The sequence below is a fragment of the Oryzias latipes genome, chromosome 2 (genome assembly GCF_053564925.1).
Source record: "Oryzias latipes strain Hd-rR chromosome 2, Olatipes_Hd-rR_3.1".
Taxonomy (NCBI): domain Eukaryota; kingdom Metazoa; phylum Chordata; class Actinopteri; order Beloniformes; family Adrianichthyidae; genus Oryzias; species Oryzias latipes.
In genome coordinates this window covers 2,152,656-2,164,104 of record NC_136238.1, presented here as the reverse complement: position 1 = coordinate 2,164,104, position 11,449 = coordinate 2,152,656, and the positions used below count along the sequence as shown (strand labels likewise).

Here is an 11,449-nt window from a genome sequence, read left to right as displayed (position 1 = left end):
CTGCTTGCTGCTGATGTCAGAACCGCAGGCGTCACGTGTTTGACCTCGGGAAGCAGCGAGGCTCATGGGAGATGGAGTTTTCAGGCTACCTGCAGGATCACGTCAGGTGCAAAAGGGGGGGTTCAGTGGATCACATGACCCTGATGGGTCAATCTTGTGGGGGGGGGGGCACCTCCTGCGACCCTGGGGGGGGGTATGGGGGGGGCACCTCCTGCGACCCTGGGGGGGGCACCCCCTTCCATCCTGGGGGGGCCCATGCCTCAGCTGCTCAGCAGGACGATGATGTAGATGAGCAGCAGGCAGATGAGGATGAGCGTGAAGTTCACAAACAGCTCCTGCAGGTTCCTCTTGGCCTGGGGGTTGACCTCGATCTGGGACGCCCGGCGGATGGCCGACTTGGTCATGTGCTGCACGCGCTCCATGGGGGGGCCGCTTAGATTTTGGCGGTTAAGGTGGGAGGATCAGAGAGAAGCTGCCGAAGAGTTTTCCTCTGTAGATCAGGAGCAGAAAGACCTTCAGTTAGACTCGCTTAATAACATGCTAAAGACCCCCCACCCCATGTGGGGCCCCCCCCAGGACGGTATCTGAGGGGGGGAATGTGACCTTTCAGCATCGCAGCTCATGGAGCGATTAGAGCGGAGCGGCTGAGAGGCGCCAGCTGAGCGTGTTGATGTGTGAACACCCCCTCCACCCCCCCCCCCCCCCCCACACACACACACACGTGTAAACTCTACAGGTGGAAGACTTTCCTCCTGCAGTTAAACCCTGTGGCCGTTGGAGCTCCGCCCCCTTTATCATCTGATTGGACAACTTATTTTTCGTCCGGAACTGCTTTGGAGGCCGTCTGACCCCACCCTGGATTCCCACCTCGCTTGGTTCCAGTCGGGGTCCTGGGTTGCTGGAGCCTATCCCAGCTGTTGAAGGATGAGGGCGGGGTTTACTCTGGACGGGTCGACAGTCTGTCCCTCATTCAGAACATGCAAACACCGAAGAAGAACCCCACCGGGAATCGAACCGGTACCTTCTCACTGTGGGGACAGAGTGAGCACCACTACCCCACCGCGTCGCCCTCCTGTGTTTTCTAGAAAACTCCGTTCAGAAATAAAAAATTCTGCAGGAATTTGATCATCATCTATTTTATATATTTCAGGTTTTTTGAATAAATCTAAATAAAACAAACCAGTAAACAACAGGTTTGTTTGTTTGTTTGTTTGTTTGTCTGAGTCTTTGTCCCCCCCTCCCCCCACGGACTCAGACCATCAACAGGTTTGCTTTCATTTTGAATCTTTTCTGCTTCTTTTCATCATTTGGTTTAAATACTAACTGGTTTGGTCTGAGAGGCACCAGCTTGTGTGCATGAGCGTGCACGTGTGTGCATGAGCGTGCACGTGTGTCTGCAGCAGGGCAGAGCTCTCCTCTCTGTCTCCTTAAACAGCCGTCATGGCCGCTCCTCTCAGGACAAACAGCCTGAGGTGATGACAGTTTTATCTGCTGTGAAAAGGAGTCACAGTTTTATGTGAACGCCTGGCAGGAGGAGCAGCAGGAGGAGCTGCAGACGCTGCAGGAGGAGCTGCAGGAGGAGCAGGAGAAACAGGAGGAGCAGGAGAAACAGGAGGAGCAGGAGAAACAGGAGGAGCTGCCACTGGACCTGACATCGGGGTCAGAAGGTCGGGACAGTCGTCCGTTTCTCTGCTGTTTGGTGAATTTCTCCTTCAAGATCAACTGTCTTAATCCCTGAAGGGAAATGTAGTTTTAGCAGCATCACCATGGAGATGAGATGAGAGGTGAAGATAAACCCAAGACACAAAACATACAGAGAAGTCTTAAAGATCGTATGTGCTTCCATGTCTGCCACATGAACGGTGAATTCTGACGTCTGATGACAGGAACGACTTCCTGGATGGTTCTCTAGCATGGGGGGGGGGGGGGGGGGGTGTAGAGGTCTGCCGCTGAAGCTGCTTCTCAGTTTCTTCATGACCTCGTTTGACCTTCAGGCTGCTTCTGAACATCAAGCTGGAGCCTCACTGGTCTCCATGTGGCTCCACGTTCTAAACGCTCAGAACCTTCAGCAGAAGTCTCAGTAGAACCTCGGTCCCTCTGAGAACGTCTCTGAGTTCTGCTCGGCTCGACCCACCTTCAGATGTGGGACCCTCAGAGCTGTGCTAGACTGTGTCTGAGCGTCTCTGGTCCAGCTCAGCCTGACCAGAACCAGAACCACACCTGCGGTTCCAGTTTGGACTTTACTGGGTCGGCCTGGACTTCCAGCTGAGCTGCTGTTTGTTTACAGTAAAAACAAAGAAGAACTAAGGCCACCAGTGGCGTTTGACGACCCGTGGGTTCTACCCTCCCCCACCCTCACCAGCTGAGTGGCCGCTACACGCCCCCCCCCCCCCCCCCCTGAACCAGCCTGGTCAGTGCTGCAAATTCATTTAAAAAAAGCTTTTTTTCAAAATGGCAGCTTTTGGCTTCATCTCCATAGCAACCATTTCAGTTTCTGGTCTCCTGGGGGGGTAACGACCATGTCTGTCGTTTTCAGAAGAAGTTTTTTTTAGCCACGCCCACATTCCTGATAAGTTCATATTGTATCGTTCAGTTTGATTCTAGTGGAACGACACTTTTGGGAGCTCGCCACGCTCACGGCGTTCACGATCTACAGCTTTTAACACCAACAGTCCCCAAGCAGTTTCCAGTGATGCTCCAGGAGTTAGGAGGCGATGGAACCTGAGGAGCAGTTTCCATCTGTAGCTGGTTCTAGAGAGGTTCTTACCCTGCAGAGACTCGAAGAATCTACTCTGTTTATTTACTGGTCGTTGTTGTTTACACTTCCAGTTATCCTTTACTCTTCCTGTTGTTGTTTACACTTCCTGTTGTTGTTTACACTTCCTGATATCCTTTACTCTTCCTGTTGTTGTTTACACTTCCTGTTGTTGTTTACACTTCCTGATATCCTTTACTCTTCCTGTTGTTGTTTACACTTCCTGTTGTCGTTTACACATCCTGTTATCCTTTACTCTTCCTGTTGTTGTTTACACTTCCTGTTGTTGTTTACACTTCCTGTTATCCTTTACTCTTCCTGTTGTTGTTAACACTTCCTGTTATCTTTTACTCTTCCTGTTGTTGTTTACACTTCCTGTTATCCTTTACTCTTCCTGTTGTTGTTTACTCTTCCTGTTGTTGTTAACACTTCCTGTTATCTTTTACTCTTCCTGTTGTTGTTTACACTTCCTGTTATCCTTTACTCTTCCTGTTGTTGTTTACACTTCCTGTTATCCTTTACTCTTCCTGTTGTTGTTTACTCTTCCTGTTGTCCTTTACTCTTCCTGTTGTTGTTTACTCTTCCTGTTGTCCTTTACTCTTCCTGTTGTTGTTTACTCTTCCTGTTATCCTTTACTCTTCCTGTTGTTGTTTACACTTCCTGTTGTTGTTTCCTCTTCCTGTTATCCTTTACTCTTCCTGTTGTTGTTTACTCTTCCTGTTGTTGTTTACACTTCCTGTTATCCTTTACTCTTCCTGTTGTTGTTTACTCTTCCTGTTATCCTTTACTCTTCCTGTTGTTGTTTACTCTTCCTGTTGTTGTTTACACTTCCTGTTATCCTTTACTCTTCCTGTTGTTGTTTACTCTTCCTGTTATCCTTTACTCTTCCTGTTGTTGTTTACTCTTCCTGTTGTTGTTTACACTTCCTGTTATCCTTTACTCTTCCTGTTGTTGTTTACTCTTCCTGTTATCCTTTACTCTTCCTGTTGTTGTTTACACTTCCTGTTGTTGTTTACTCTTCCTGTTATCCTTTACTCTTCCTGTTGTTGTTTACACTTCCTGTTATCCTTTACTCTTCCTGTTGTTGTTTACTCTTCCTGTTATCCTTTACTCTTCCTGTTGTTGTTTACTCTTCCTGTTGTTGTTTACACTTCCTGTTATCCTTTACTCTTCCTGTTGTTGTTTACTCTTCCTGTTATCCTTTACTCTTCCTGTTGTTGTTTACTCTTCCTGTTATCCTTTACTCTTCCTGTTGTTGTTTACACTTCCTGTTATCCTTTACACTTCCTGTTGTTGTTTACACTTCCTGTTATCCTTTACTCTTCCTGTTGTTGTTTACTCTTCTTGTTGTTGTTCACACTTCCTGTTATCCTTTACTCTTCCTGTTGTTGTTTACACTTCTTGTTATCCTTTACTCTCCCTATTGTTTACTCTTCCTGTTGTTGTTTACTCTTCCTGTTGTTGTCTTTCTCCCTCCTGATTTCCATCAAAGTTCTTTGATGTATTTTTAGCACTGATGACTTCAGCTCTTTGTTCTGCCCCCCCCCCCCCCCCCCCGCCCATCAACAGCTGAATGCCCCTGCTGTTAGGGGGTGGGGCTTTTTTTTCAAGGTGAATCTGAAATATCCCGGCACATCTGCGTGTTTCCATGGAAACGTAGAACCCGCTCAGGTGTGTTCTGGTGTGACCAAGAACCTGAGGGGGCGGGGCTTCCGTAGAGATGGTCAGAAGATGAAACATTGATGAGCAGATGCTGACCTCCTAACCAAACTAGGACGCTCAGCGGCACATTTCACGGGGGGGGGGTCCCTTCAGATAAACTACAGAGAACCGAAGATCATGCAGGAACCTCGTCTGACGGTCCGTCCTCCACGTTCTTGATCTGAAGGTTCCATCTGGACCCTTCAGACGGGGAGAACAGGACCTCTAATCCACCGACGGGATCCCGATCATGTGACGATTATCACGGATAAAACTGTTGACCCCCCCTCAGATGAAATGTTGGATCCATCAGAGATCTTCAGACAGAACCTCCTCCAGAACCTCCAGAACCTTCATCTGCATCATGTGACTCAGAAATCTGCAGCTTCTTACCTCAGACGGAGTGGAGGACGGAGACGTCCGCAGTTTGACAGAGAAATGTCAGAAATGCAGCTTCACCCGCCTGAACAGCAGGAGGAGGAGGAGGAGGAGCAGAGGGGGGGGGGGGGGAGAGGAGGAGCAGAGGGGGGGGGGGAGGAAGAGGAGGAGCAGGATGAGGAGGAGGAGGGGGGAGGATCCAGGTCTGATGAGGTTTGAAGTTCAGGCTTTATTTTAGTTTGATGTTTTTCTATATGACCTCTGACCTCTCCAGAGGTCAGACTTGGTGAACTCTGGCTGCAGGAGGACAATCAAACGTCTGAGGGATATTTTCTGTGGTTCTGAGGATCCAATAGAACTTTCCAGAACACCCCCCCCCCCCCCCCGAAGCAGCTGAGGATCCAACTGCTCTGAAGGATTTCCTTCATCTGACAAACAGAGAAACGTGGTCTTCCTCCATCTCTGCAGCCTTACATGGTCAAATGGCAGAGACCCCCCCCCCTTTTTGTCTGGAGGGGAGGGGGGGGGCGTGGGGGGGAGGTTGGTTTTGATCAGATCAGACCTGAACAAACCCAGAATTCAAAGGAGAGAAAAAAAAACTTCATGGACAAAATAAAGACGGATTCCTGCAGGAGTGACTCCCCCCCCCCCCCCTCCTCAGAAACAATCTTTGTTCAGTCTCTCAGCTGATCGGAGAACCCGAGCGTCTGCGTGAGGAACATCTGCATCAGCTGGCTTTGTTTAGCCCCACCCCCACCACCCGCTGCTGTTGGCCGCTGCAGCACAGATCCGCTGTAGGCCCTCCCCTCTCCTAATACGGGGGGGTTGTGTCCTTGCCACAGTTTCTATATTTGGTCCTGCGAGCCGCTGAGACCTCCTCTGACCCCCCCCCCCCCCCCCCTCCAGACCCCCCCCTCCTCTGACCCGAAGAAAACTGTGGAGGAAACGCTCTGACCCCCCCAGACCCACCCCCCCCCCCCAGCAGCTAAAGCTTGGACCAACGCTGTCGGTCTGAGAGCATCTCCACCTCCTTCACCTCCCATCAGGAGGTGGGATAGGCTCCAGCAACCTGTTGTTGGAGCCTATCCCACCTCCTGACGGGGTTCAGACAAGTTCTCCTGGTTCCTCAGGAATCTACGGGAGGTTCCATGTCAGGATCTCCTGGAGGCAGGAGGTCACATGGAGGAGGTCATGTGACTTTAAAAGGACCTCCGTGGGGGGGGGGGGGGGGGGGGGGGGGCTTTAAGGGATCAAGCTTTAAATCTGTGAGAAACCTGACGTCCACAAATAAAAGCTGCAGCTGATCACCTGTCCCGGCTCCAGCAACCCCCCTCAGTGCCGGGTTCCCAGGAGACTCTGGGCTCTGGAACATCAAGGACGTTCTGAAAATACCACCGGGCTGAGCCGGGCCAGGCCAGGCTGGGCCAGGCCGGGCCGGGATTTTTGTGCATTTTTGTCATTCCACCCTAAATAGAAGCCGATAGAAATCTCCAGAACCAGAACCAGGGTTTGTTTACTGTCTCCTTCAGCCTGACCAAACCATGGTTCCTCCACCTCCGTGCCTTAGACTGAGGCTGCTGTCTCCATCAGTCCAGGCTGGTTTTGAAGTGTCCTCTCGTCGTCTTTTTTCTGGAAGTTTCTACCCCCCCTCCCCCCATGAGCAGGTTCCTGCCGGTCAGTCCGGGTGGAACGCTGCAGATGCTGCCTGTCAGACTGCGGCCTTTAGATGAGCGGGGGGGGGGGGGGGGGGGATTCTTTCCACTGAAACAATAAGGTCTATAAAAAGCACCCCCCCCGACAAAAGCACCTCTGTGGAGTCAAATGGTTCATCCAAGGAACGGACCTGGGGGGGCGGGGCTATTTCTGTGATGCTGTTGGACGTCTGACTGTCCAATGTCTGGTTTTTTAATCTGATTCCACTTTAATCTGATCCTAAAATGTCATTTTTGTTTGATTTTAATTTGAACTTAATCTGATTATTTAATTTGAATCAGACTTCAGTTGGAATTAGTCTGATGAAAATGAATCTGAATTAACTCTGAGTTTAATCCAATGTTTATTTTAATGTAATCCGATTACAGTCTGATCTTATGCAGAGTAATATCTGAATTTACTCTGACTTGAATGTGATTTGAATTCATTCTAATTACATTCTGATTTTAATTATACAGATTAAAAAGTAGTGGGCCTAGGATTGATCCCTGAATTGATTCCACGAGCCTCTGAGGAGCATGTAATCTGATTACTTTCCTCTGTGAGAGAGGACTAAATGACTTATCTTTGTGATGAAAGTTCACTGCAGCCCGCCTTATAAGGTGCTGTCATGTGATTGGCTGGTTGCCTTCAGGAGCAGTGGGACAGGTGAAGTGAGTGTCCAGCAGGGATCGTGGTTCTAAAGTTGTTCCGCGTGTTCTCCAACCACAATAATCGTCCGATAATGGGTCGATCCCCCCGTCCTAAAGCGCCGTGGGCCCAGCTGTGATCCCTGAGGGGCTCCAAGTCTCCCTGTCAGGCATCCTAAATAACTCTCAAAGTCACTGCGACTCTGTAGAACCGTAGCAAGCAGACGGGTTTCAAACCCTCATCCTCTCGCTGCGGAGCGTCTGCACGCAGCCCACACACAAACAGGAAGTGCTTCTGCTGCAGATCCTGACTGAAAGTTTCCGGCAGCAGATTGAAACGCGTCGTCATGGCAACCTGCAAGTTTTCTCAGAACCTTTCTGAAACCATTCTGTTCTGAAAGGTTCTGAACAGACCCTGCTGGTTCTGCAGAAACCAGCAGGTGGAACCGTCACTGTGAACCGGCTCCAGAACCAGGATGTTCGACACCATCGTCTCTGACAGGAGAGGGGAGAACTGCATGATGGGAAACCAGAAGATGTTTCTGAGGAGAAAAGCAGGGGGGGGGACTGTACCCCCCAGGGGTTTTTAGCTTTGATGAGAACACGGTTCTGTCAGGAGGAGGAAGAACGTTCCCCCGTTCTCACGAAAAGTCAAGGTTCTCTCTTGAAGGCGTCTTTCAGTGTAGGACGGGTTCTCCTATGAGGGTTTCCCTGAAACGGCAGCCTCAGAACCTCCTCTGATGATGTGAGGTTCTAGCATCTGACGTTCTCCATCAGGGTCCGTCTGACAGGCGGTTCTGATGCTGACTGCAGAACCCAGATCCCTGTTTGTGTTCTGGAAATAAGACCTGAATGTTCTGATGGAGAACCTTCACAGAACACAGCAGGTCTGTGTTTGCTCCCATCCTACATCCCAGTGCATGATGGGAAACGAGTTAGGCGGTTGGTTCTGATCACACGGTCCTGCAGACGGAGGAAGGTTGTTGTTGTTTCCTGCGGTCTAAAGTCTGAATCCAGTTTCAGTTTTGTTTTCTGACACAAACGGGAAGCAGAGAACTAGAACGTCGCTGTTCTGGTAACTGCAGATGTTTTCTTCTCACACCCCCACCAACATGGAGTGAGATGAACACCTGTAAGTGAGATGAACCCTGAACATGATGTCATGTTCTACCGTTCCACTTAACCCTCATGTTCTGGTTGTTTTCCATCCACGCAGTTCCAGGATCAGCCACCAGTGGGCAGCACTGAGTGAAGACGGATCTGCAGACTCACGTTCTCCAACATCCAGGTTCTGCTGCTCTGGACAGAACCGCCCAGGTGATTCTAGCAGGCAGAGAGCAGCAAAGCATTGTGGGAAAAATGGACCCAAACGTGAAGCTGGAGCCGTGGTTTGCTGGTTCCACATCTGTGAAGAAAAGAAAAAACTGACTTCAGCCTTTACTGAAATCTTGTTTGTTTGTTTGTGAAAACAGATGTGTTTGGGGGGGGGGGGGGGGGGGGGGGTGAATGAACGATAACATCAGGGTGGATTTGAAAAAGCAGGATCCCCGGCTCAGATGGAGCTTCAGGTTTGACAACATCCTGTTCCATGTGCAGAGGAAACGCTTTGAAAAGCTGCGACTTTCAGTCCGACGGGGGTGCGGGGGTGGGGGAGGGGGGTGTTAAATGTGACAAAAAACAAGACGAGGCAGAAAGTTCTCAACTGCCTCCAAGAACTGAAGGATTCTGAAGAAATGGCGTCTCTTTCTGCTTAGTCAGGCGTCTCTGACGGGTTTCTGTTCTGCAACGTGTTCTCCACATTTTTCTGGTCCCGCCTCTCTAAGTCGTTGTTATTTATTTTATTTTTCTGAAGATAAAATAAAGTTTATGTTTAATGAAAAAACTTTTTTATAAGAATGTTTTAGTCATGAGAGGAAACCTGGAGAACTAGAATGGGCTGAAGTGTTGGGCCCCAATGTTCAGAGTTTGGCCCCCATCTGCAGCCTCCGGCCCCCATCTGCAGCCTCTGGCCCCCATCTGCAGCATCTGGCCCCCATCTGCAGCGTCTGGCCCCCATCTGCAGCCTCTGGCCCCCATCTGCAGCCTCTGGCCCCCATCTGCAGCGTCTGGCCCCCATCTGCAGCATTTCGCCCCCATCTGCAGTGTTTGGCCCCCATCTGCAGCCTCTGGCCCCCATCAGCAGCCTCTGGCCCCCATATTCAGCCTCTGGCCCCCATCTGCAGCCTCCGGCCCCCATCAGCATCGTCCGGCCCCCATCAGCAGCATCTGGCCCCCATATTCAGCCTCTGGCCCCCATCAGCAGCCTCTGGCCCCCATATTCAGCCTCTGGCCCCCATCAGCAGCCTCTGGCCCCCATCAGCAGCCTCTGGCCCCCATCTGCAGCCTCTGGCCCCCATCTGCAGCCTCCGGCCCCCATCTGCAGCCTCCGGCCCCCATCTGCAGCCTCTGGCCCCCATCAGCATCATTTGGCCCCCATCTGCAGCCTCCGGCCCCCATCTGCAGCCTCTGGCCCCCATCTGCAGCCTCTGCCCCCATCTGCAGCCTCCGGCCCCCATCTGCAGCCTCTGGCCCCCATCAGCATCGTCCGGCCCCCATCAGCATCATTTGGCCCCCATATTCAGCCTCTGGCCCCCATCAGCAGCCTCTGGCCCCCATATTCAGCCTCTGGCCCCCATCAGCAGCCTCTGGCCCCCATCTGCAGCCTCTGGCCCCCATCTGCAGCCTCCGGCCCCCATCTGCAGCCTCTGGCCCCCATCAGCATCGTTTGGCCCCCATCTGCAGCCTCTGGCCCCCATCTGCAGCCTCTGGCCCCCATCTGCAGCGTCTGGCCCCCATCAGCAGCCTCTGGCCCCCATCTGCAGCCTCTAGCCCCCATCTGCAGCGTCTGGCCCCCATCTGCAGCCTCTGGCCCCCATCAGCATCGTTTGGCCCCCATCTGCAGCCTCCGGCCCCCATCTGCAGCCTCTGGCCCCCATCTGCAGCCTCCGGCCCCCATCTGCAGCCTCCGGCCCCCATCTGCAGCCTCCGGCCCCCATCTGCAGCCTCCAGCCCCCATCAGCATCGTTTGGCCCCCATCTGCAGCCTCTGGCCCCCATCTGCAGCCTCTGGCCCCCATCAGCATCGTTTGGCCCCCATCTGCAGCCTCCGGCCCCCATCTGCAGCCTCCGGCCCCCATCTGCAGCCTCTGGCCCCCATCTGCAGCATCTGGCCCCCATCTGCAGCGTCTGGCCCCCATCTGCAGCCTCTGGCCCCCATCTGCAGCATCTGGCCCCCATCTGCAGCGTCTGGCCCCCATCTGCAGCCTCTGGCCCCCATCTGCAGCGTCTGGCCCCCATCTGCAGCGTCTGGCCCCCATCTGCAGCCTCTGGCCCCCATCTGCAGCCTCTGGCCCCCATCTGCAGCGTCTGGCCCCCATCTGCAGCATTTCGCACCCATCTGCAGTGTTTGGCCCCCATCTGCAGCCTCTGGCCCCCATCAGCAGCCTCTGGCCCCCATATTCAGCCTCTGGCCCCCATCTGCAGCCTCCGGCCCCCATCAGCATCGTCCGGCCCCCATCAGCAGCATCTGGCCCCCATATTCAGCCTCTGGCCCCCATCAGCAGCCTCTGGCCCCCATATTCAGCCTCTGGCCCCCATCAGCAGCCTCTGGCCCCCATCTGCAGCCTTTGGCCCCCATCTGCAGCCTCCGGCCCCCATCTGCAGCCTCCGGCCCCCATCTGCAGCCTCTGGCCCCCATCAGCATCATTTGGCCCCCATCTGCAGCCTCCGGCCCCCATCTGCAGCCTCTGGCCCCCATCTGCAGCCTCTGGCCCCCATCTGCAGCCTCCGGCCCCCATCTGCAGCCTCTGGCCCCCATCAGCATCGTCCGGCCCCCATCAGCATCATTTGGCCCCCATATTCAGCCTCTGGCCCCCATCAGCAGCCTCTGGCCCCCATATTCAGCCTCTGGCCCCCATCAGCAGCCTCTGGCCCCCATCTGCAGCCTCTGGCCCCCATCTGCAGCCTCCGGCCCCCATCTGCAGCCTCTGGCCCCCATCAGCATCGTTTGGCCCCCATCTGCAGCCTCTGGCCCCCATCTGCAGCCTCTGGCCCCCATCTGCAGCGTCTGGCCCCCATCAGCAGCCTCTGGCCCCCATCTGCAGCCTCTAGCCCCCATCTGCAGCGTCTGGCCCCCATCTGCAGCCTCTGGCCCCCATCAGCATCGTTTGGCCCCCATCTGCAGCCTCCGGCCCCCATCTGCAGCCTCTGGCCCCCATCTGCAGCCTCCGGCCCCC

At 53.4% G+C, this 11,449-nt stretch overlaps 1 protein-coding gene across 1 annotated transcript; it reads right to left on the bottom strand.

Annotated features, from left to right (window-relative positions):
- Positions 1-225: 225 nt before the first annotated feature.
- pln2 (phospholamban 2) lies at positions 226-4,937 on the bottom strand. Its single transcript, XM_023949383.2, has 2 exons — positions 4,850-4,937; positions 226-490 (listed from the first exon to the last, which is right to left on the bottom strand). The coding sequence occupies exon 2, from the start codon at positions 420-422 to the stop codon at positions 261-263; it is 162 nt and encodes a 53-aa protein (XP_023805151.1). The 5' UTR covers positions 423-490; positions 4,850-4,937; the 3' UTR covers positions 226-260.
- Positions 4,938-11,449: the final 6,512 nt, after the last annotated feature.